The 20,725-nt window shown below is 38.4% G+C and overlaps 1 protein-coding gene across 1 annotated transcript; it reads right to left on the bottom strand.

Moving 5' to 3' along the window:
- Nucleotides 1–3,707: 3,707 nt before the first annotated feature.
- atp6ap1lb (ATPase H+ transporting accessory protein 1 like b) lies at nt 3,708–18,059 on the bottom strand. Its single transcript, XM_032575453.1, has 7 exons — nt 17,819–18,059; nt 9,433–9,470; nt 8,779–8,861; nt 6,709–6,947; nt 6,487–6,537; nt 6,130–6,373; nt 3,708–5,794 (listed from the first exon to the last, which is right to left on the bottom strand). The coding sequence occupies exons 1-7, from the start codon at nt 17,950–17,952 to the stop codon at nt 5,558–5,560; spliced, it is 1,026 nt and encodes a 341-aa protein (XP_032431344.1). The 5' UTR covers nt 17,953–18,059; the 3' UTR covers nt 3,708–5,557.
- Between the last annotated feature and the right edge of the window lie 2,666 nt (nt 18,060–20,725).

The raw sequence follows: 20,725 nt of genomic DNA, 5'->3' as shown, positions 1-20,725 counted from the left end.
CTATACTCTTTCTGTTGCCATTAAGCAGCCACATGTCCATTCAACAAATAACCACTACAAAGGTCTTTTAAAATTGCTTATTGGCTTTTGAAATATATCTTTTTGGCTCAAAAATCTGATTATGTTTGCTTTGATAATAGTACTGAAAAAGGCAGAAAAAAATGTAGGTGTTTAAAAACAAAAGAAAAAGAGGACGGTCAAGTAGCGGTGCCTGATCCCTCCAAGTGGCAGCTCTGTAATGAACATATATTTAGTGATTCAGAAAAAGGTCAAACCCAACCCACCTAGTGCAGGTGCACTGTCTTGTGCAGCCTCTATTAAAAGCCGCCTAGACGATTGGGCCAAGCTGCAAAAGTTTTTTCTTCAACAAAGGAGTGATGTGAGGACCCTATGGGCTGTGCTTTCTGACTGGAAGCTTTACATATAAAACAGGCGGGCCTATCTGTCTCTGCACAGGCTGCATCCACAAAGTCTGAATTCCCAGCTTTGAGGACTCTGAGGATCCGAGCTGTAGAGTTCTGCGCAGGAAAGAGATTAACAACAAACATGAAACACCACCCCTTCTGTTCTGCCTGAAATGTGACAGTAAAGAAGAAGTATGAATCACTGAAATGTTTGATCCAGTGATGGTTCCAGCTAAACTGAAAATGCAACTTAAAATTGGGTTATCTATGAAGGCTATATATGAACATTGCTTTATCTGTGTGCCGTAATTTGTACATTGCTTGCTCTTTTAATTAGGATGTTTATGCACTGCCACGGTGTAATGCACAGATAATTAAAATCATTAAAGCTTTTACTGACCTTTGAAGTTGTAGTACAAACCATCTCAACAGCAAATAAAAGTAATTAAATCCACTAGCTTTCCCACAACAACATGAGGTTACATCACGTAGAAAGCTGTAAGCTTTGACACATGTGTATACTGACATCTAGAGGACGGAGTACAACATTACATTTCCCAAAAATATAAAATGATTCAATAGGTGCATTTCAATTAATTTCAATATTATTGAAAATGTATTTATTTAATCAACTCAGTTTTCAATTTCTCACAAAAGCTAATGAGAAGACTACATATAATTGCTTCAAATATTAGACTATTAAACCAAAACAATAAAAACAATAGTTTTAATACAGATAAATGGGATTAGTGAGAAATATGTTTACTACCTGCTTATAGGTAGTTATTTTCAAAGGATAGTTTTAAACTGATGAATGAACCTCATTGTTATTCCAATTCAATGAAGATGTACAATTAATTCAGCCTATGACATTTTCTGCTATTTATTTACTTTTCACGTAAGCTTGAGCAACCGTTTGATGCAATTTGTAAGAAAGCAGACAACGACGCTGTTTGGTTGGTGGTGAAAAAAAACTATTACTCTCAGTAATGACTCTCTAAGCATAATAACTTTAGATTTAAATATTCTTATCTTATAATTCTTATCTAGTAAAACTAGAAAAACAGCGGAATCCTTCATGGTTTTATTAATTAATCTGCGGAATCCTTCATGGTTTTATTAATTAATCTGCTTTAATCTGCTTGTTTGAAGTTCTTTCTCAGTATCCATGCAAACATACATCCTAAGCTAATTCATAAATTTAAATTATGTTTTCTTCTTCTGTCCTCAAAATTTTCATAAAATACTAAATACATTGTATTTTTTATAGACTATCTTCCTTAAAACTAAAATTTATAGCTACAAAGAAATTAATATTATATTCTTATATAATCATTTCTGCTGTGCTACTTGATGGTTAAAATGGAAGAATACACCAAAGGATTAAACAGTTCTACTGCTGATCCAAGTTTGACCAACATGGCCTTTTCTCTCCTGTGTTCTGATGCAAATCTTTTAACCACCAACCTAATATTTCTGTTACTTCTCAAACTGCCTTGACCCGTTATCAGAATCATAACATAGCTCTCAAAGTGCTTTATTTTCCAGTCTGTCTGTGATATGTTTGTAGTTCATTCCTTGGATCTCACTATTGAGTCAGTTTTTTGCAGTTTTTGTGTTGCTTGACCCGTTCCTATTAATAGGTTATGGTATTGACATGGTTAAACATGATCATTGGTCACTTTGAGGACTGCTGTTTCTGTGTTTCTGTGTTTGTAATGATGTAAAGCACTTTGAAATGCCTTGCTGCTGAAATGTGCTATACAAATAACATTTGTATAGCACATTGATTGATTGATTGATTGATTGATTGATTGATTGATTGATTGATTGATTGATTGATTGATTGAGTGGAAATGATTCATGCAAATCATTGGAAGTGAGGTGGGATGAGCCAGCTTGAAAGTTGGGGAGACTGAACCCGATCTGAAGGAGGAGTTGATGATTTTTAGTGAGTGGGAGAATAACTGGGAGACAGATAGTCATTTACAAGTTTAGATGGCATGTGATCCAGAAAACAGGTGGAGCTTCTCCTGCATGTCATGAGTTTGGAAAGCTCCAAATATGCACAAATATGAAGCGCATATAAAACTTGTCATCAATTAAAAATTGATATGAAATAGGTGAATAAAATGGAAATTAACTAAATGGCTCACAAATAATTAGTCACAATATGACTCACCAAAGATAATTTTTTTCTTAAATGAGCAAAAAACAAACAACAAAAAAAATTTTTTTTTCAAGTTTCACCTTTTCAGTCAATGTCATTGGCAGTGACATTTGTTCACTATCACTGCCAATAGTGAAGTCTGGTGATGGCCTTATTATTTCTACTGGTACTCTGGTAGAGAATGGATTTTCATACTGATACAAGAAGGCTTCAAGAAAGTCCAAGAAAGAAAAGAAAAATCACAACACCCACCTATAATCATGCATCTCCTTTAAATATTAAGCAACTGAATGCTGCATGATCAACCAAGTTTAATATTTTTATATTTATATCAAAGTAACTTAACATTGATGAAATAAAAGATAATAACCAGTGGAAGTTTTTTTTTTTTTTAGCTCTTAATCTTAGCTTTCAGTTGAAGCAGAAAATACCTCTGGTTTAATCATAGGTAAGTGCAGGCTTTCAAATCCAGTATTACTCCATACCATTAGATGTCACTATCTTTCAACAAGAAGGATGAGTTTGTTTTATTTAGGGTATATGCAGAAACTATTTGAAATATTTTCATTGGTATAACTGTAGGGCCATTACAACTTTAGTTTGTAGTGCATATACATTTACAGTTTACTTCCTCTACTCAAGGTTTTTTTTTGCCTTGCATACATTTTGACCATAGATTTAAGACACAAACGCTATTATCACTAGACTGTTATTTTAAATTAGTTGAAAATTTCAATCATTTCGAAACTGATGCTCTGTAAATCTTGCAGTTATTCCATAAGAAATGTACATATTACTATTGTTTTATAACTTGCACTGACAAATTATGTGTATATAATATATATATACTTTTTGTCTAGAATAGGATTTTTCTTTGGAAAAGCCCTACTCTTCTCATGCACACATAGTATTACTCGCATCACTTTTGTGGCATTCATTGAAGGTAAATCCCCTTCATATAGTTTTTCTCACTGAGAAACAAAGCTATAATAAAAAATATATTGTTTTTATATATTTTTTATAATAATAAAAAGCTATACAAAATTATTATTTGCATGGAAACCATTAAGAATAAACACCAAAAAAATAAAAAAGTTAAAAATAAACATATGGTCCCAGAGAAGCACAGCAGATATGTCCCTCAGAATATCATTTTATTGTTCATTTTACACCAGTTAGTCCTTGGACAAACTGCCTCCAATAGTCAATCGATTGTAGGATACATTTATGACCAAAGAACACATTTCACACTGCTACAAACCGACAGAACTGCCATATCGAATGTTAAGATATCTATTTACTGTCATGCTGAGTGTTTTTTTTTTGTCAGTAATAATGACTCACTGATTCTGTAACTATTGCTAATGAGGCTTCTGGCGTAATAATGGCATCTATAGGTCCCAGTGACTAAACGGCATTCAGTAGTGACATCCGTCTATGATAGGAATCTTGCTTAATAATTTACAGATAGGTAAAACTGAACCTTATTTTGGCCCAGCTTAAAACAAACACACAGGAAATGTAACATGTTCACCCTTGTAGAAAAAAAATCATATGCATTGATATGTTTACCAATCTCAGTAGAACAATTTTACAATTGTATTGTCTATTAGTTGTGCAGTATTTGAAGATAGTAAACAGCTATGATCCTAGAGAGGTGTTATATTTACAGCTCTGGATATCCTTTTGGTTATGAGTTTTAGCATAGTCAACCTGTACCTAATAGCTTTTATGATTACACAGAATATCAAAAAAAGACCTCCGCAGAGTGACATTTCTGTACATGAATGCATTTTCTTCATTTTTTTTTTTTTACATAGCTGTAATGGTTCACTTTCATTTTCACATTGTCTCACTCTGTTTCAGACCATATATTATGGCAACACATTTGTGGCTTCACTTTGGCAGTCAGTTTGAGCAGTCTCAGTTGAGGACCCACAGCCTCCTTTGTTCAAACAAGTGACTCGGATAAGCCGTTGCATCCCAAGAACCTGCATTTCTGCTATGCCCATGGATGGGCCATCTTTTTGCAGCATAGTTCTTTGTGTAGTCTTTTAAAAGTCTGTTGTTAGTGCCTCTGCTACTAACAAATGTTGTGCTAGTTTGTTGAATCCTCTTTGTCTTGTCTGGTCTGTAGAAGGCCATTTCACAGTTAAGTCCCAAGCAGCAGTCTCGTTCAGGGATAGGTTGAGAAAGGCCAGCGGCTCCGACGGGCCAGTAAAGTTAGTTCATCCATTCCAGCCGGATGTTAGACCAGTGGTTCCTAATAATTTTGTTGTGTTTCCACCAAAAGACTTCCCAATATCATTTTACATTGTGCCATATCTCATTATATGATAAGTCTCAAGCAGGAGACCATCTGGGTCCATCTTATTAGGAAGCACTGTGCTAGCCCAAGAACACCAGCCTATTAGGACATGCAGCTAATAAGGCTATCTCAGCTAGAAAAGTGGCTGTTCTAAGTTTACCATTTTTGCAGCGGTGTTAGACTATCTTTACAGCAATGAAAGCTGGAAGGACAATGTTGTTGACATTGTTGGTTGCTTGCAATATGACACTTTGGAGCCATGTAATACATACACTTAAGCTGGAGCATTTGAGTTAGCTGTATTGGCTGCAACTGTGAGCCTTTTGTTTTAAGGGCCGGCTGGGACAAAGACCTGTGCAAGTCGTTGCCCTTCAGCATCCTGGGACAGACACCGAACCTTGGATATTAAACCAACAAAGCCATCTCTAGGAGAGGCCTGGACTTTCCCAGTAGATGCCAGTCAGTGAGGAGAGAAGGGAAAGTATCCGGCCACACTTTGCATTTACCTAATAGAGTTAAGACTTAGCTTTTGACAAGAACAGGCAAAGTTGTCATTAAGTTGATGAAATTTCAGTTGAAGATACTTTTTCACTCTTGTAGTCACTGCAGCCTTGATTCTTAGCTTCCCCTTCCCCAGTCTCTCCCCACAATCATCCTCAGTCTCATCATCCTCCTTCACAGGCTGTTTTTGTCTGGTAACTCGGCCTCAGGACTGCGGGGGAAGTAGACAGTGGCTTTGTGCTCCTCATAGCGGTCAATGTGCTTGAGGTGTACCACCATATGCAGGGCATAGGCTAAGACTAGGAGAAGGATTAACGACGTCACCAGACCCATCAGAATAGCTGGCGTTAAGAAAGTAGCACAGTCACTGGCAGACGCAAACTTCTCTGACTGTACGTTGAAGGCCTGAATCTGGAAGAACAAAGAGTAAGGCGGATAGATAAGATTAGGCTGAAGCAAATAGGACAACTGGCTCTTATTGGGCTTACCAAGCACAGACACACTATACAGATGGACAGGTTGAGACAATTGAGCAGATGGCTAAATAAATAAAACAGACTGACAAACAGCCAACTGACAGATTGACAGCCAACACACTAAACATTAAAAGGATACCAGCTCGCTAACGTACAGACACATGCACCTATGTAGCTAAAATGGAAAAATAATAAAACCAAAACGGACCATGCAAACACTATTAAACAAGTTGAGACAACAAAGGTTGTGCCCCTTGTGTGGCTGTGTACCTGGAAATCAGTGAAAGTTATGTGCCAGTTAGCGGATGTGTCAGTGTGGGAGCTGGGCACTAGCAGGGTGTCATATTTGTGCAGGCTGCTGACGTGCTGGCAATGGTAGGATGAAGTGGCAGGAGCGTAGACCTCACTGGCGTTGAATGTAGCCTCCTGGGTCCAGTTGTACTGGATGTGAACGCTGTCTAGAGTGAACCAGTTTTGACCAGCTGCCTCATAAAAAGTGTTGGACATCTGAAGCCTTTTGAAGGAGAAAGTGTAGTTATTTATAATTATGCACTTGTAAGCATTCAAATGTGGTTTCTAGAGATTCTTAAAATACAAATGTGTTTGAATTAAACGTTGCCATTTTACCTGATAACTAGACCTCGTAAGTCCTCAACATCACCAAATCTTAAAGAAAGTCTGTGGGAGATAAAACCAATAGCAGAATATTTAACTCAATTGACACAAAGCATTATATATTTAAAGAGATGTCTAGACTGTAGATATTTGAACACAACAAATATTGATCTTGCGATGCACATTTAAAAAGAAATTCTCTTGACACAGTTGTTGCTTTGGGATGAGACTTACATTGCTTTGTCCTTGGTACAGATTGAGCCCTTAGTGTCCACAGGTAAGCTGGGGTTGAAGACCCTCTCAGTCAGATCAATGAACGTGTGGTTCCTGTAGCGGATTGCCAACCGTTTTGCCTTAAACAGAATGCAAGGCTTCCCATTGTAAGACACACTGAGCGGGCCATAAGGCCCCATCAGAGACTGCAGCAGCTTCCTTTTACTGAGAGACATCCCAGACTGATGCCATTTAAAAGGCTGCAAAGATACAAACAAATGGTAATTAATGACAATAAAACCTGCATCCAGCTTAACAACTGTTCGGCATTACCTTACTGTCTTATTGAAGACAGCCCACTAGTCCTTTAATTTTTTACAGAGACCTGCACAGACAGTCCCTTGCAGAAGTGTTCCAGTCCCTTGAACTTTTTCATTTTTTTTCATGTTGCAATCACAATTTTCAATGCATTTAATGGATATTTTAGGCGACAGATCAACAGGAAGTAGCACATATTTTTGAAGTGAAAGGCAAAGGATATTTGGTTTTTGGAATAATTAATTGGAACAAATGATAAAAGTATTGCATGTTTACATTCAACCCCATTTATTCTGATACGTCTAAACAATCTCAAGTACAACAAACTCAATTCAGATGTGCCTAATTAGAAATCTGTGTGTAACTAGTGTAAACACTGTTGTTCTGGGAATGTCTCAGAGGTTATTGGAGAATATTAGTAAACAACAACCAACATTCTGAAGTCCGACAGTGTTTCCTAAGATGACAGGTCAATGGCCAAACATGGATGGCTTTAATCTGAGACCCAGACAAGAAGCTCATGGTAACTCTGGATTAACTACAGCAATCCACTAAAACAGAAAGCGCAGGAAACATTTGTTGGTTGAGACCAAAATGTCAAGCAGGCGAAACTAACTCTGGCCATCACTTTGAATACACCATACCCACAGTAAAGAAGCATCATGTATTAAACTGTAGAGACACTTTTTTTGAACAGAGAAAAGTGGAAAGATGACGGGAGTTGATAGGAAAATACTGTACTAGATCTAGCTAAATACTGGGCAATCTCAGTAGAAAACCTGAAGAACCTGCAAACGGCCAACAACGGAGGAATAAGTCCACCTTCCAGTAGGGCAGTGACATTACAGCATTATCTAGAACTATTAATGAATAGGTTTAATCACACATAGCGTGAACTAGCTTGGTACACTCTAGGTGTGACCAAATTCTTTTTGTTTAAATGGTCCAGTCAAAATCCAGAACTTAACACAATTCTGTAGCAGGACTGGCATTCTCCACCCAATCTAGATAAGCATCAGATGTCTTGAACTGTTTAAATCAGGGCATTCTATGTCACACATCCTACAATCCTACAACTCCCAACCTGCAATGCCTTAGTTTTATTCATGCTGTGATATTTAATTTGAAAGGCCTTTTTCAAGGCTTGCCAGCTTGTCTGATCATAAAATGTGAGCCATGTGTAAAGTTCACAGTATTCACCCCACCATCTGAATCATAAATGGAGAAAGAGCAGCGTGTGGAAAGCAGGAGTTCTCTACATTTGCATATAATGGTGTGCAGTGGCAAAGAAAGCACTGACATTAGTTGGCAGAGACAAACTGCCCCCTGTAGATGTTTTTATCTGTTCGCACGAAGAGTGAATCACACTGAAAGGTAGTAGTGTTACAGAAAATGTAAGGTGAAGTCATTATGTTTGTGTTGGGATAAAACTGGATTTTTATGGCTGAAATTACAAGCACCCAAAACGAGTTTAGAAAAGCAACATTGGTGCTTTGAGCACGACTCACCAATCTATGTAAAACAGACATATTTGCCTATATGCACAAGCTGATGAGGCATACTGTGGAATATTATTGAATTTTCAGTCACAGGAGTGCTGTGTGTGGGTGGCAAAGATGTTTTACCTCTGGTGAATATGAGACAAACATTATTCCTTCATCCAAGGTCACTCAGTGTGGCTGAGTGAGCATGCTCAGTTTTTGCTTGTGTGTTCCAGTGCGTGTGCATTTGTATGAACAGCAGACAGGGAGAGGAGAACTCTGAACACTGTACCTGCAGTATTCTCCTGAGTGGGTTTTCATCTTCAGGCGTCAAAAACACCTCTTCACTTTCCAGGCCATACTCTCCATCTGTACCTGAAAGTGAAAACAAACAAATGCATGATTGGAGTTTAGATCACTGGGCAGGTTAAGCTGTTTTGCAGTGCTTTATTGGAGAAAGCTGTATACTCATAAAAGTTGCGATGACTTCATATAGGCAGTGAGCACATAAGCACATGAAAGCAAACAAAGAACAAAGAGACCTGCGTGCACCTCACTACTCTGGTTCGTATCTATTTCTAGTAGGTTGCGTCATCCCTCTGACTCATCACCGGTTTACTTTAAAATAAGTTCAGTGTTTACAAACACTGTTCATTTTGTTCCAGATACATCTTTACCCATCATGCCTTTCCAGAAGTGTAAAAAATTATTCTTTGTGCATTTGTATCACAATGCGTAAATATAGCAACACACGCCAGCATCCCACTGAGGTGTTCCAGTTGAACACAGGTCCCCACATGAAAACCTGATCAAATTACAAAGAAGCAGAGATGTCTCGGGGTTTTAAAAGCAAATGCTTTCATCAGATCTGTGCAAGTCAGTGTCAAAAGAACCACAGCAGGTTAGACTGAATCAGGTCTTGTGTCAGAATGGATTAGTGACTTACGTGATGTGACTCTTGTTGCTTGATGGGGGTTCTCTTTGCTGTGGAAAAGACAAAAGATACAATGAGGCTTTCTGAAGATAAGATGAAGGATGTTTTTATTTCATTATTATTTTTGTTTTTCTGGTAAACACATTTTCTGTACAGAATTCTTCCCCACAGTATGGTTTCCAAAGTGTGCCCTGGTGGCCATTGGAGGCTTTTGCAATGATTTTGTCAGCTGCAAAGAATATGACAAACATATTCATATCCACCAGCACATGTGATTTTAAGTGCTTTTTTAAGTGCACTTAAAAAAGAAATGGTGATGCCAAGATTTTTATGACAATCTTCTTAAGTGAAAATGTAAAACACAAAATGTTTCTTTTAATAACCATGTTTTTTTATATATTAATTTCACAGTAAATAAGACCATAAACATCCACTTCATATGTGTAAAAGTCTCCTTATGACTTTTACTCAGAAGGAGGCCACTCTAAGAGCTAACTACAGCAAACATTTTCAAAGAAAGACCCATGCTGTGAGTAGACTGAAAAAAAATGTTCCTAACCCAACAAAACAAATGAACCAATTAATCCAGAACATATACAAAACTATATATATTTGTCAAGTTCACCAATAAATAACAGATCCATTTTCATACAAAAAACATATGACTTCATTTTATTTAAAAATTGCATGTTTGTTGAGCAGGTAAAAATAAAAAATAAATAGAATTCTTTTTGCATTTTTAATTAAAAAATTGCTCTCAAATACTATCAATCTGACAATTTTGTCCAAAGAGACAAAACATTTGGACACTGCTGGCTTGATAACATAGCAGGAAAAAGGCACAGTAATGGAAATCCTATTAAAAAACCTAAATAATTATGTTTTATTAACAAAAAATTGTCCATTTATTATTTTGACATTAATTCAAAACTGATTACATATGGCTTTACATATTGATGCAGTGGCAGTAATTGCAGTGATTTATGCACAAAGTGCCACCTAAGTCATTTAAAAATATCTGAGCTACGTGCTATATAAAATTAATATAGACTTAATGTTAAACCAAAATAGTTATAAAGTCTTAAAAGCAAAATCTGTTCGACACAGATGCCGTGAGTCATGTAAAAAACTACAGGATTATTTGTTTTTCAAAAGAAAATCTTTTAAGATCAGCCTATTAATTTAGTTTTGTTCAGCTACTAGAGTAAAGAATGACACATTTAAAATGTGAGGGGATTTTGCACTTATAGAGAACTAATGAATGAATAAACTTTTTAGAGTAAGACTTCTGAAGTGTTGTGACTGTGGACATTAGCTGTCACAGTACTGACCTACATCTTGCACATGTGACAGAGGACCAGCCACACCTTGTTCTTCACCCCAGCTGTCCAACTCTCTGTCTGAGACTAAACCCCACAAAGCACGGACTTCTTGAGGCTAATCCTAATCCTTTTTTAAATGTCTAATCACAAACATATTGTGCCAGTGGGCTTACTGGGCAGCTCCGACATAGCCAGTTGTGCTTGTTGTGATGGCCACTCTGAAGATCTGACAAGGTGGTCTGTCCTGACCTGGCCTTTGTGATCATCTGGGCTTGTTCTCTTGTTCTCTAATCACTGTACAACAGCCAGTAATAATGAGCTTGTAAGAGGTAAACCTTAATACCTGTGGGACTGGGAATAACAATTACTTTGAGTCACCAGACATCACTCCCATCTGTTACTGTTGGTTTCAACCAAAATTGTAAGTGAAACTGCAGCAAAAAAGAAATGAATTTAAACATCTCGCATCTGCTGCCTTCAAGTAAATCTTGTTTGAAAGAGTACACTAAACAGTCAAGAGCTGCTTATACTGTCAATAAAAGCTGTTAAATATTTCCCTCATGTACTAAGGTTTTGATTTAAATATTAAAATTAGCAATTTTTTTGTAGATGTACCTGGAAGTCACAGCTTTACAGTGGGCTGCCAGGGATGTCAGATATTCTCCCATATGGTGCAATATCTACCTGGGCAATAATGTGCAGTTTGGTGCCAGGTGGATTAGGATTAGTTGTGAGGACACGCCTCATCCATTGGATCCCAAAAGTGGAGAGACATTGGCCCTGACCAAGGTGAAGGGATTAAATCATGATGTCAGAAGCTACAGCAGTCTGGATAGTTCAAGTGCATCTGTCCTGACCTCTGAAAGTGCTAATGATTGTAGGAAGGTTCAGGAAATGTAGATCTTGTCTGGGTTCAGCTTAAAGTTATTTGACAGAAATGCAACATTAAATGTATTTATATATATTATAATTTTATCCATTCCAAAAGTTTAGACCATTTAATGTCTTTATAGTATTTTGTATAGAAACCAGAAGGATCGAATTCAAGAAGTAAAACAAGCTGATGGAATGCACCAGATACAGTACTTAAAAATATATATATATAAAAAATTATTTTTTAACTTATGGAGTCAATAGTTTGTAGGACCACCTTCCAACTCAATGAAGCCTACAAGTCTTTTTTTTTTTTTTACAATTTATGCACATCTAAATTGCTGACTTATTCTTTACAAAATTGCTCAAGCTCAATCAGCTCTGAACATCAATTTTCAGGTCTCACAAAACACCTGGATATGTTGTGCGAGACCTGCAGCTCTGTCTTTTACAGAGCTGCAAAAGAGAGTTTGCCTTTTGCAGCTTTGTATGTGTTTAGTGTCAATGCCCTGCTAGAAAATGAACATCCGACTCAGGCTCAGGTCTGGCAGCCTCAGATAGATTTTATTCCAGATTCACTCCATATCTAGCTTCTCATAAACTTGTTCCTTGTTCCTGCTGAACAAAAGAATTTCCACAGCATGTTGCTCCCACCACCATCTTCTAGCGAGGGGATGGTGTGTTCACGGTAAAGCCCACTGTTAATTTTCCAATATAGTAACCATTTTGCATGTGCGCCAGAAGTTTTATTCTGATACATCTGAGAAGATGTTTGTTGTCCCACATGGCTTGAAACTTAAATTTAACTTATTACGACTTCATGTAAACATTGGCTTCATTCTTTGTTCTTTTTTGTGCAGGTTATATTTATCAAATGCATAACTAATAGTTGCCCCAGAGCTGTGATGGCCTTCCTGGCTGCTTTTCTGAATAGTCTAGTTGTACCATTCTGATCTTAATTTGAAATGATGAACTGGACATTGTTATGTGAGATGTTCAACACTCATGAATGTTGTTTTAAAGGCTGAGCTTGACTGAAACATTTCCACATCTCTCCCTGAGCTTTCTGAACTTTACTGTATTGCTCTATCAAATAAAATGCTAATAAAATACATTGAAGTTTGTGTTTGCAATGTAGAATGACGTGAACAAGATGTGGAAAAAGTTCAATTGGTATGAATACTTCTGCAAAGTAGTGCAAACTCAGAATTCTTTTTTATTGCATGCCACAAAGCTGTGGAACAACCAAGTTGCTCTGTGGAAGAAATCAAAGCGATTGGAATAAAGCCTAAGCCAATTGGAACAGGTAATGTTAGTCGCACCGTGACGTCTGAAGAATGAGAACCAGTTCGTGACCAAGTGGAAGACGCCGTGTTGTCAGTTGCCACAAATAAGCTCTTCAGCCTACATTCCAGTGTGCATCTGCCAACTCCAGCGTCAGCATCATGATTGGCTAAATCCAGTGGGATGTGTGTGTGAGTGTGTCTTGGTGTGGGGGTGTGTGTGCGTGTGTAGGGGTGTGTGTGGGTGTGTGTGTGTGTCTGCCTGTGTCCACGCTTGGGGGTACATGCTATCCCGCATGAATGTTGATACCTCGCTAAGGTATCAACGTGCCATTCTCTGAGTAACAATATAACAGTTTATTTATGTAATAAAGGCAAATATTTATATTTTCCACTGGTGAATGCTGGGTAAGCATGGATCTTTAAAAGAGCTGCCAAGTCCAGGAAACCTTTGGCAGCAGGCGCTTGTGTCTGAAACCTCAGCAGCATAGAGGCTAACTTGGATGCTGCGCACTTATTGCCTGCATTGATATTTGAGACATCAATGATCTCAGGGCTGCAGAGAGGCTTGACCCCCCCCCCCCCCCCCCCCACCACCACATCCACCCACCATCCACACCGCTGACATGACTCCTAGATTTAATGTGATTGTTGAACAGCTTAGCTAAATTAATCACTCCTGTGCACCTATGTGGTATCAGCTGGTTGGCAGGAGCCTCAGGACTGTGAGAATGCAAGAGCTATGCGAAGCCCAGCCGTTCTGCTCTTGTGCCAGTTTTTGCAGGGTCAGCAACCACGGGCTGTTGTGGGCCCCCCATCATTGGTTCAGTTTGTCACACAGTGGCTGGGTGCTGAGCAGGCCCTTTACATAATCAAAGCCAAGCCAGAGCCACTCCTTGGCTCATCTCCCTGCTGCCACACACATCCATAAGTATGCGTGCACACAACTGAGCAAACATGTTCCCCCGCACAATATCCACAATACTAGCAGCAGAATGACTTTTAACTTGTATTATCACAAATTTTAGAAAAGTGCTGGGTTTTAAATATTAATAACAGAGCTTTTTTTGGCTTCTCAATCAATACATTTTCACTGAATGTCCTTCTTCAAGCAGATGGATAGCTGATCTCTTGTTCTTTCTTCTTGTGTTGCACCGCTGAGCAGAAAAAAGGTTTGAGGGATGCTCTTAAAACTTATAAGCAAATGCTATCTACATCTGTAACAGTGCTTAGCCATTGAACTCGTCCCCTGTCCTGCATCTTACAGCTAGAAAATATTGCTGAGGACTCTTATGGGTTTTGATAAGGGCAATAAGGCTATTTGCCCTGGGCGGCGCATCCTAGAGGTTAGTCTGAAAATGTAACTTTTCTTAGAATCTGTCAGTTGCACTCTAAGCATGTTTTTGTATTAAAGTAGTGTTTCTCAGTTCTGGACCTGAGGGAGCAAAAGCCCTGCATATTTTTGATTTGTCTTTGTACCAGAACACCTGATTCAAATAATTGCATGACCTCCTCTGCAGCCATCAAATGCTGAAGAAACCTGTTAATCAACCACTTATTTATCTCAGGTGTGTGGCAGAAGGGAAAACAACCACCTTGCTGAAGATACACAGTATTTGATTCAGAACTTGAGTAAAGGGCTGTGTTACTTTTTTATTTATTTTGTTGCTAGGTTTTCTGGCTTTTGCATTTACCTTTTCTTTAGCTCTAATAATGTAATGTCTACTGAATAAAATTTACTTGATTTGAGGTTTTTAATATTGTTTTTATTGTACTGTTGTTCTCATATTTCCTTTTAGTGTCCCTTCCTGAAATTTAAAACCAATCTTAAATATTTCATTTTTTGTGCCGTTGAAGAGCAGGGATCTCATATTTAGCCTCAGTTGTGAGTAATAATGTGTAAAATTATATATCAGAAAAAATTTAGTTGGTCCAGAAAATGACTTATGAAAACTCTTCTTAATCCCCCACTCTGCAAGTGCTGTTTTATAAATAGACTTGTTAGCGGAGATTAAGATTTAGGTGTTAGCTAAGATGCCAGTCAGATCTTTGCTGCCAGTTTCAGTATAGCTTTGATTGCAGCTTCAAATTAGACCTTAGGTTAAGCACTTGACTCCTAAATCTTTCTACACCTTGGATGTAAAGCAGATAAAGTTAGGGGACCTGAGCTTGCGGCTTTAAATTTTGATTACAGTCTTATGTGTAGTGGCATATATGTTAATAAGTAGGAATTTTTTTAAAATCAGTAAGATTTACAAACCTATCAGTGCAAGATATGCATGCTTCAGTTAGAATGTGATAAATATTACTGGAAAAAGTTTGTTGTCTTTTAAACTTGAAATCCTTTTCAGATTAACAATCGCCGATCAATTGTCTCAACAAAACGATGACCTTTCTTCCATACCTATACAGAGGCCAGTTTGTAAGAGATCAGACTTGTGATCGCATCTGCATTGAATCATAGAATTTCCCAAGAGTATTTCATCTTAAAAGATAGCATTTTTATCAATTGACTGTACAAAGCTAAAATGAACCTCTGGTCGTTTTACCCTTTAATCTTTCTTTAAATAGAGGTCAATGAACAATCTATCACCTTGAACTCCATAGGTTGTCCTATAATCTGTGTCTATGTTTGAAAGGACGTAACAGTTTTAAGATGCATTTAAGCACTTGTTGACTATCTAATGTGTTGGTCAAAACAGTTGCCAGATATGCTTTGACACACATGCAGACTATCGTAAAGAGCCGAGGTAGAGCAGATGTGGCAGTAAGGTAGCCGCCTGGGTACAATTTTGATGAAGTGACACCAAAAAGGCCTTTCATATAAAAACATTTAAAAGTGAAAATTAAATAGATGTCTTTATGACTGATGTCTATTGATGTCTTATGGTGGTTTAAGGTTGGTTGACATTGTTCAAATGGGCTAACTTCTAATACTTTTATTCAGTCCATGAATAACAGGACAGACGATCTCTAAATCGGCATAAAAATGTCCTTGGACAGTTATGATTTGAGGAGTAATTGTACTTTTAACAAGTATGGATTAAAAGTAGGACAATATACTGTATTAGAACTATTGCGTGATTGAACCTGTTCTCATTTGAGTTTTCATTAACCTACAAGAAGATGTTCTTCAACTGTGGCTGGCATAGTCAACTCAGAGTGTTGCAGCAATCTCAATAACTAGGTCACACTTAAGTGACATGAATAGTTTTTGAAGTGTAATAGGACATATTAAAAAACTTTGATACTGAAAATCAAGTTAGCAACATTAATGGCTGGTGTTGGCTTATTGTTTTTATGTTTTGGGGGATTTTTTTTTTTTATTGCTCTTCTACTTTGTTTGTTGAGCCTGTGCATGGTTGCTGCCTAAATGTGTGAACAAGTCGCTTACAATATTACAGCTTAGTGTGTTGTCCTTTAATCTGTAGCCACATTTTAACCTTGTTCATCTTCTTTCAAAACATACTCATGTAAAGTTGTTTTATAACCATTGTGAATGTCACATGTTTGATGTTGTTTTGTTTCCCTATTTCTTCAAACTTTCGAATGTAAAATATTGCTTTTATCTCTTAGGTTTAGACAAGACTAAGCCCTGCATTGTCATCGTGAAAGCATGTCAACGATGCTGTTCATTTACATTGTTAACATTATAGCAACAGACCTTTATAAAGTTTTGGAAAGCTAAAACATTGGCTTAAAACATTGTCTATGATCAAATTCTAGTACCACAAGAAAAAACTACTACAGGGATTTGCCTGTTTCTTTCAGCTGCATTCCCTGGTGTCCTCTAAGCCTTTCATCAGTAAGCCTCTAACTCATATTTTCCTAACACATATTCAGCTCCCTCCAAGGCATCTCATATTTAAGGAATAAAATATTGCTATTATATAACACCGTCTTTGAGTGAGTCAGAGCTGATATTGGAGTGTTGACCTGTGACTGTTAGCTGTTGTGTCAAGGAGTTACGCACAAAGTTTGATAACGGGACCTGGGCTCTAAGTCCCAGGAGAAATTATCACATTTTTTTTTCTCTCTTTCTGATAAACTGTGGTAAAAAGTTGTAAAAGCAGTCAATCGGGATTTAATAAAAGCTTTAATTAACATGGAATGAAACCATATCCATGATAGCATGGAAACTGATTGTCATTACTGGTGACCTGAAATTGCAAAAAAGTTGTTGAAGATTTAATTGTGTAATAAATGAGAGCAGGGGAGGCAGCTTGTTGAGGGTTAGAATCAGAGGACTGTGAGAGCTGTCATGCATGGCATGATTTCAAGAGCCTTTCATGGCTTTGGCACAGTTTGATGGCTCTTTGCTGCGCTGTCTATGTAAGCAAGCAGCAGAGCAGTGGTAAAGGCCCTGAATGTCTTGTGACAGTCCTGTGAGCCCTGCATTTTCGATCTAGATCAGACTTCCAAGGCGACATGTAAATTAAAGAACTAGAATTCCTTCCCAATGGCTGCATCGTTAAACACACCCCCAAAAGATGCATCGTCTCCGTTATCCTCCATCAGCCTCTTTCTTCACTGTTCCCATTTCTTCCCTTCTCTAGATTTTAAGACCCACTGCCCAAGCCTTCTTGCCAGACCAGCATTACTGTACAGAGACAACAGCCCCATCTGAGATTGATGAGCACCGTCTGATGCGGTCCCATACACTAAAACAAACAAAGCCTTGAAGCCTAGCGTCCTCCAACACATACCAACACAGCTTGAATGATTGAATTCACAATCTGAGATGCGTCCAAGGTGAGCTGTAACTAAGGAAGGCAAGGGTGGCACAAAGCCCTCTTAGAGAAGACGCACACATCAGCATCCCAGCATCCCTGCGTGCATCTCCAGTACCCCTCCCCCCTATCACTCCCCCCTTGCACCCCTCCGCTGCTTCACAGCCGTAGAGAGCGAGGATGGACTCACCTTCTATCCAGGATCAGAGGCACTTCATCATATATGAGTCCTGGCTGGAATTCTTCCTCAGTGAAGGTTAGCCCAGGCCGGCTGAGGGCAGACAGCAAGGCGAGGGAGCAGATGAGGAGTGCGTGTGCAGCCATCGAGACAATGAGAGGAGACTGCTGCTGGACGAGCACCGCTTCATAATCTGCTCTCCTAGCAGCGCCTGAATCCCAGATCCTCAGACAAGCAGCCGCCGCAGCCAATCAGTAGCCCAGCACAAGCCGACAAGCGTGCGTCACAGAGCCCCTCACTGCATCCATCCCTCCTCCACCCCTCCGCTTCTTCTCCCTTTCTCACTCTGCTCCCTCCTGTGTTATCCTCTCAGTCTGCTCAACCTCCCACATCCTCTTCCAGTGCTGCTCTGCCCTCCTCTTTCATACACACATAGCTGCAGGCGAGCCCCACGTGTGGACAGCGAATCGTTCGTTTTCATTAAAACCCCAGTCATACCTGAGCTTCCAACAAACAAAAGCCCTGCTTGGAAGGCTTACAGGAATGCACCTCCAAAAAACAAACATTCGAACAGGCTCGTGCAAACGCTTACTGGAAAATCACCTGGCAATGTCAAGGTCAGGTTTAGTGGGAGCCAGATGAGATGAGTGGATGTTGACATGTCTTTAGGTGGCTGCAGGAGAAAAAAAAAAAGAAAGAAAGAAACCCAGAGCAATGACTGCATGACCTAGATCTCCCGTGTGCTGCCATCGTGGCAAAATAATTCACTTGATGTGTTGTTGTGAGCACTGAAGGGGCCTGCAGCTGAGGAAATTGTCCACTGAGGCAAATATGGATGACAGAAGCAGCTGAGCAGCCGTAGGATAAGGAGACAAAAAGGGTCCAGCCCTGATGGGTGATCCCATTTTCTGCTCATTATTCAGTCTGCCCCGAGATCTTGATGTAGACCTCTCATTTCTCTTATTTCCAGAACCGATGACGTGTGGATTTTCAGAGAAGACAGTTCAGTGTGGTTATATAACTAAATGTTGCAGCCTACTGGCACAGTAGATTTATCAGAATGATCGGTTTTAGTGAAATCTGCTAAAATAGCAACACAGCATAACAATATTATTTCTCCTGACAGTTTTCTTTTTGTCAACATGACATTTATTTCAACGTTCAATACTATTTCTGACTTACTGAGTCAAAGCCACATGTTTTCACAGAGAGGAACTCAGTTAGATGCTTGCATAAAAACCAAAGCAATATTTAGTTTGGTTTTACTTACCAGTAATACCAAGCCTTTTTAATTGTATGGATTTTATTTAGGATATTAGATTAAAGAGGATTGAAGTCAAAAATCCATGTCACTGGAATTTTTTTCTTTATTTTATTTGAAAACACTGCACCTGTTTCCTTCCCCTGGTGTTGTTGGTATTTCAGACAAAATCCTCATAAAAATAATGTGCATTTGTCGATGTCATATGAATACTTCTGCATTGATGAGGGGATTTTTAGAGTCTAATTTCTGAAAGAATCTCAATGGATTTGTAAAAATCACAGTAGAACTATGACCTACAGAGATTTTCTATAAAAGCAGTCTTTGGATTTGGATCCATGAAGTTGGAGGCCATGATTATCAATAATAATAAAAAAAAAAACAGGTGAATTGCTTAAGAGTGATATTGTCCACAGTGCAGCAAATCCTACCAACATGAACTAAAAGGCCACTCAGATGAGGAAGAAGTAATTTTTCTAAAACAAAACATGAGTTAAATTGCAAATGCTCTCACTAGTTTGTTTTTTTAGACATGTCATGTGGTCTGATAAAACTAAAATAGTTTTGTGGGAACATTTTTTAAGGAAGCAAACGAGCAAACTGAAAGATTGGTTTAACACTAGAAATTTCATTTGAGTTTCTGAAGTTAAAAAAAACACACACAAAAGCAGTTTATAGTAATTAAAACCACTGCAATGTTGTGCATGTGGAATTTGGTGGAATTCTTGTGGGAGGCTGAATATGATTAAGGGTTCATGTTTTGTTGAGGGAATGTTGTGTTCGTGCTGAGGCGAAACTACCCTATAGGAAAGAGGTCACATGTTTTAGGAAATTGGGGTGACTAAAGGCTGCCTCAGCCCCCCACCATACGTTAGTCTACCCCAGTCTCTTCAGCATACCAGTGTGCCAGTCTATGTAGGAGTAAGTGCAAACTTGGCTGTTGCTGCTGTCATCACGGCCTCACAGAAAACACACAGATGCAATGACCTCAAAAGATATTTTGACTCTGCAAAGACTCATAACATCAGATTACACAATCACTTTGAATAGTAAAGGTTTTACATAACAGCAACTGTTTTTTTTTCATTATGCTGTATTTTTATCAGGCCAGTGATAATTATGTATTGCAGCATATAAACATACTGGTAAACAATTTTCCAGTGTTTATGCTCCTTCTTCACCAGTGTGCTCAGAGACTGTTTCTTTCACCAGAAAAAAACAGTCTCATGACATACATGATCTCTGAAAGACTGGTACTAGCAACATAAGGATCTGCCATGGTTTTTTAAGAGTCATCAAGATTATTTTCCTAATATTTTTATAACTATATGTATAGCAGCTTTCTGGATCTACTGCAGCTCTCTGCTTGACTTAGCCAAACATGTGAAGCCACTTTTGCAATAATCAATTTGACTAAAGATAAACGCATAATATCAGCACCTTGTATGTGTCCGAGTACTTTGTTTATGTCTATGTTTGGATAGGATATAATATGCTGTATTGGTTTGCCCATTTCGTAAGTTTTGCCCTCTCTTAGTGAGTCATGCAGCATTTTAGATTATGAAACAGATCGAACACACAGAGCTGGAGGGGGGAGGGGGGGTTGTACTATCTATTTATAGGGAAGAGCTCATATCCAAGTTTTTAATCCAGCTCTT

Source organism: Xiphophorus hellerii, chromosome 1, assembly GCF_003331165.1.
Source record: "Xiphophorus hellerii strain 12219 chromosome 1, Xiphophorus_hellerii-4.1, whole genome shotgun sequence".
Taxonomy (NCBI): Eukaryota; Metazoa; Chordata; class Actinopteri; order Cyprinodontiformes; family Poeciliidae; genus Xiphophorus; species Xiphophorus hellerii.
This window is presented reverse-complemented; position numbering and strand designations above follow the sequence as displayed.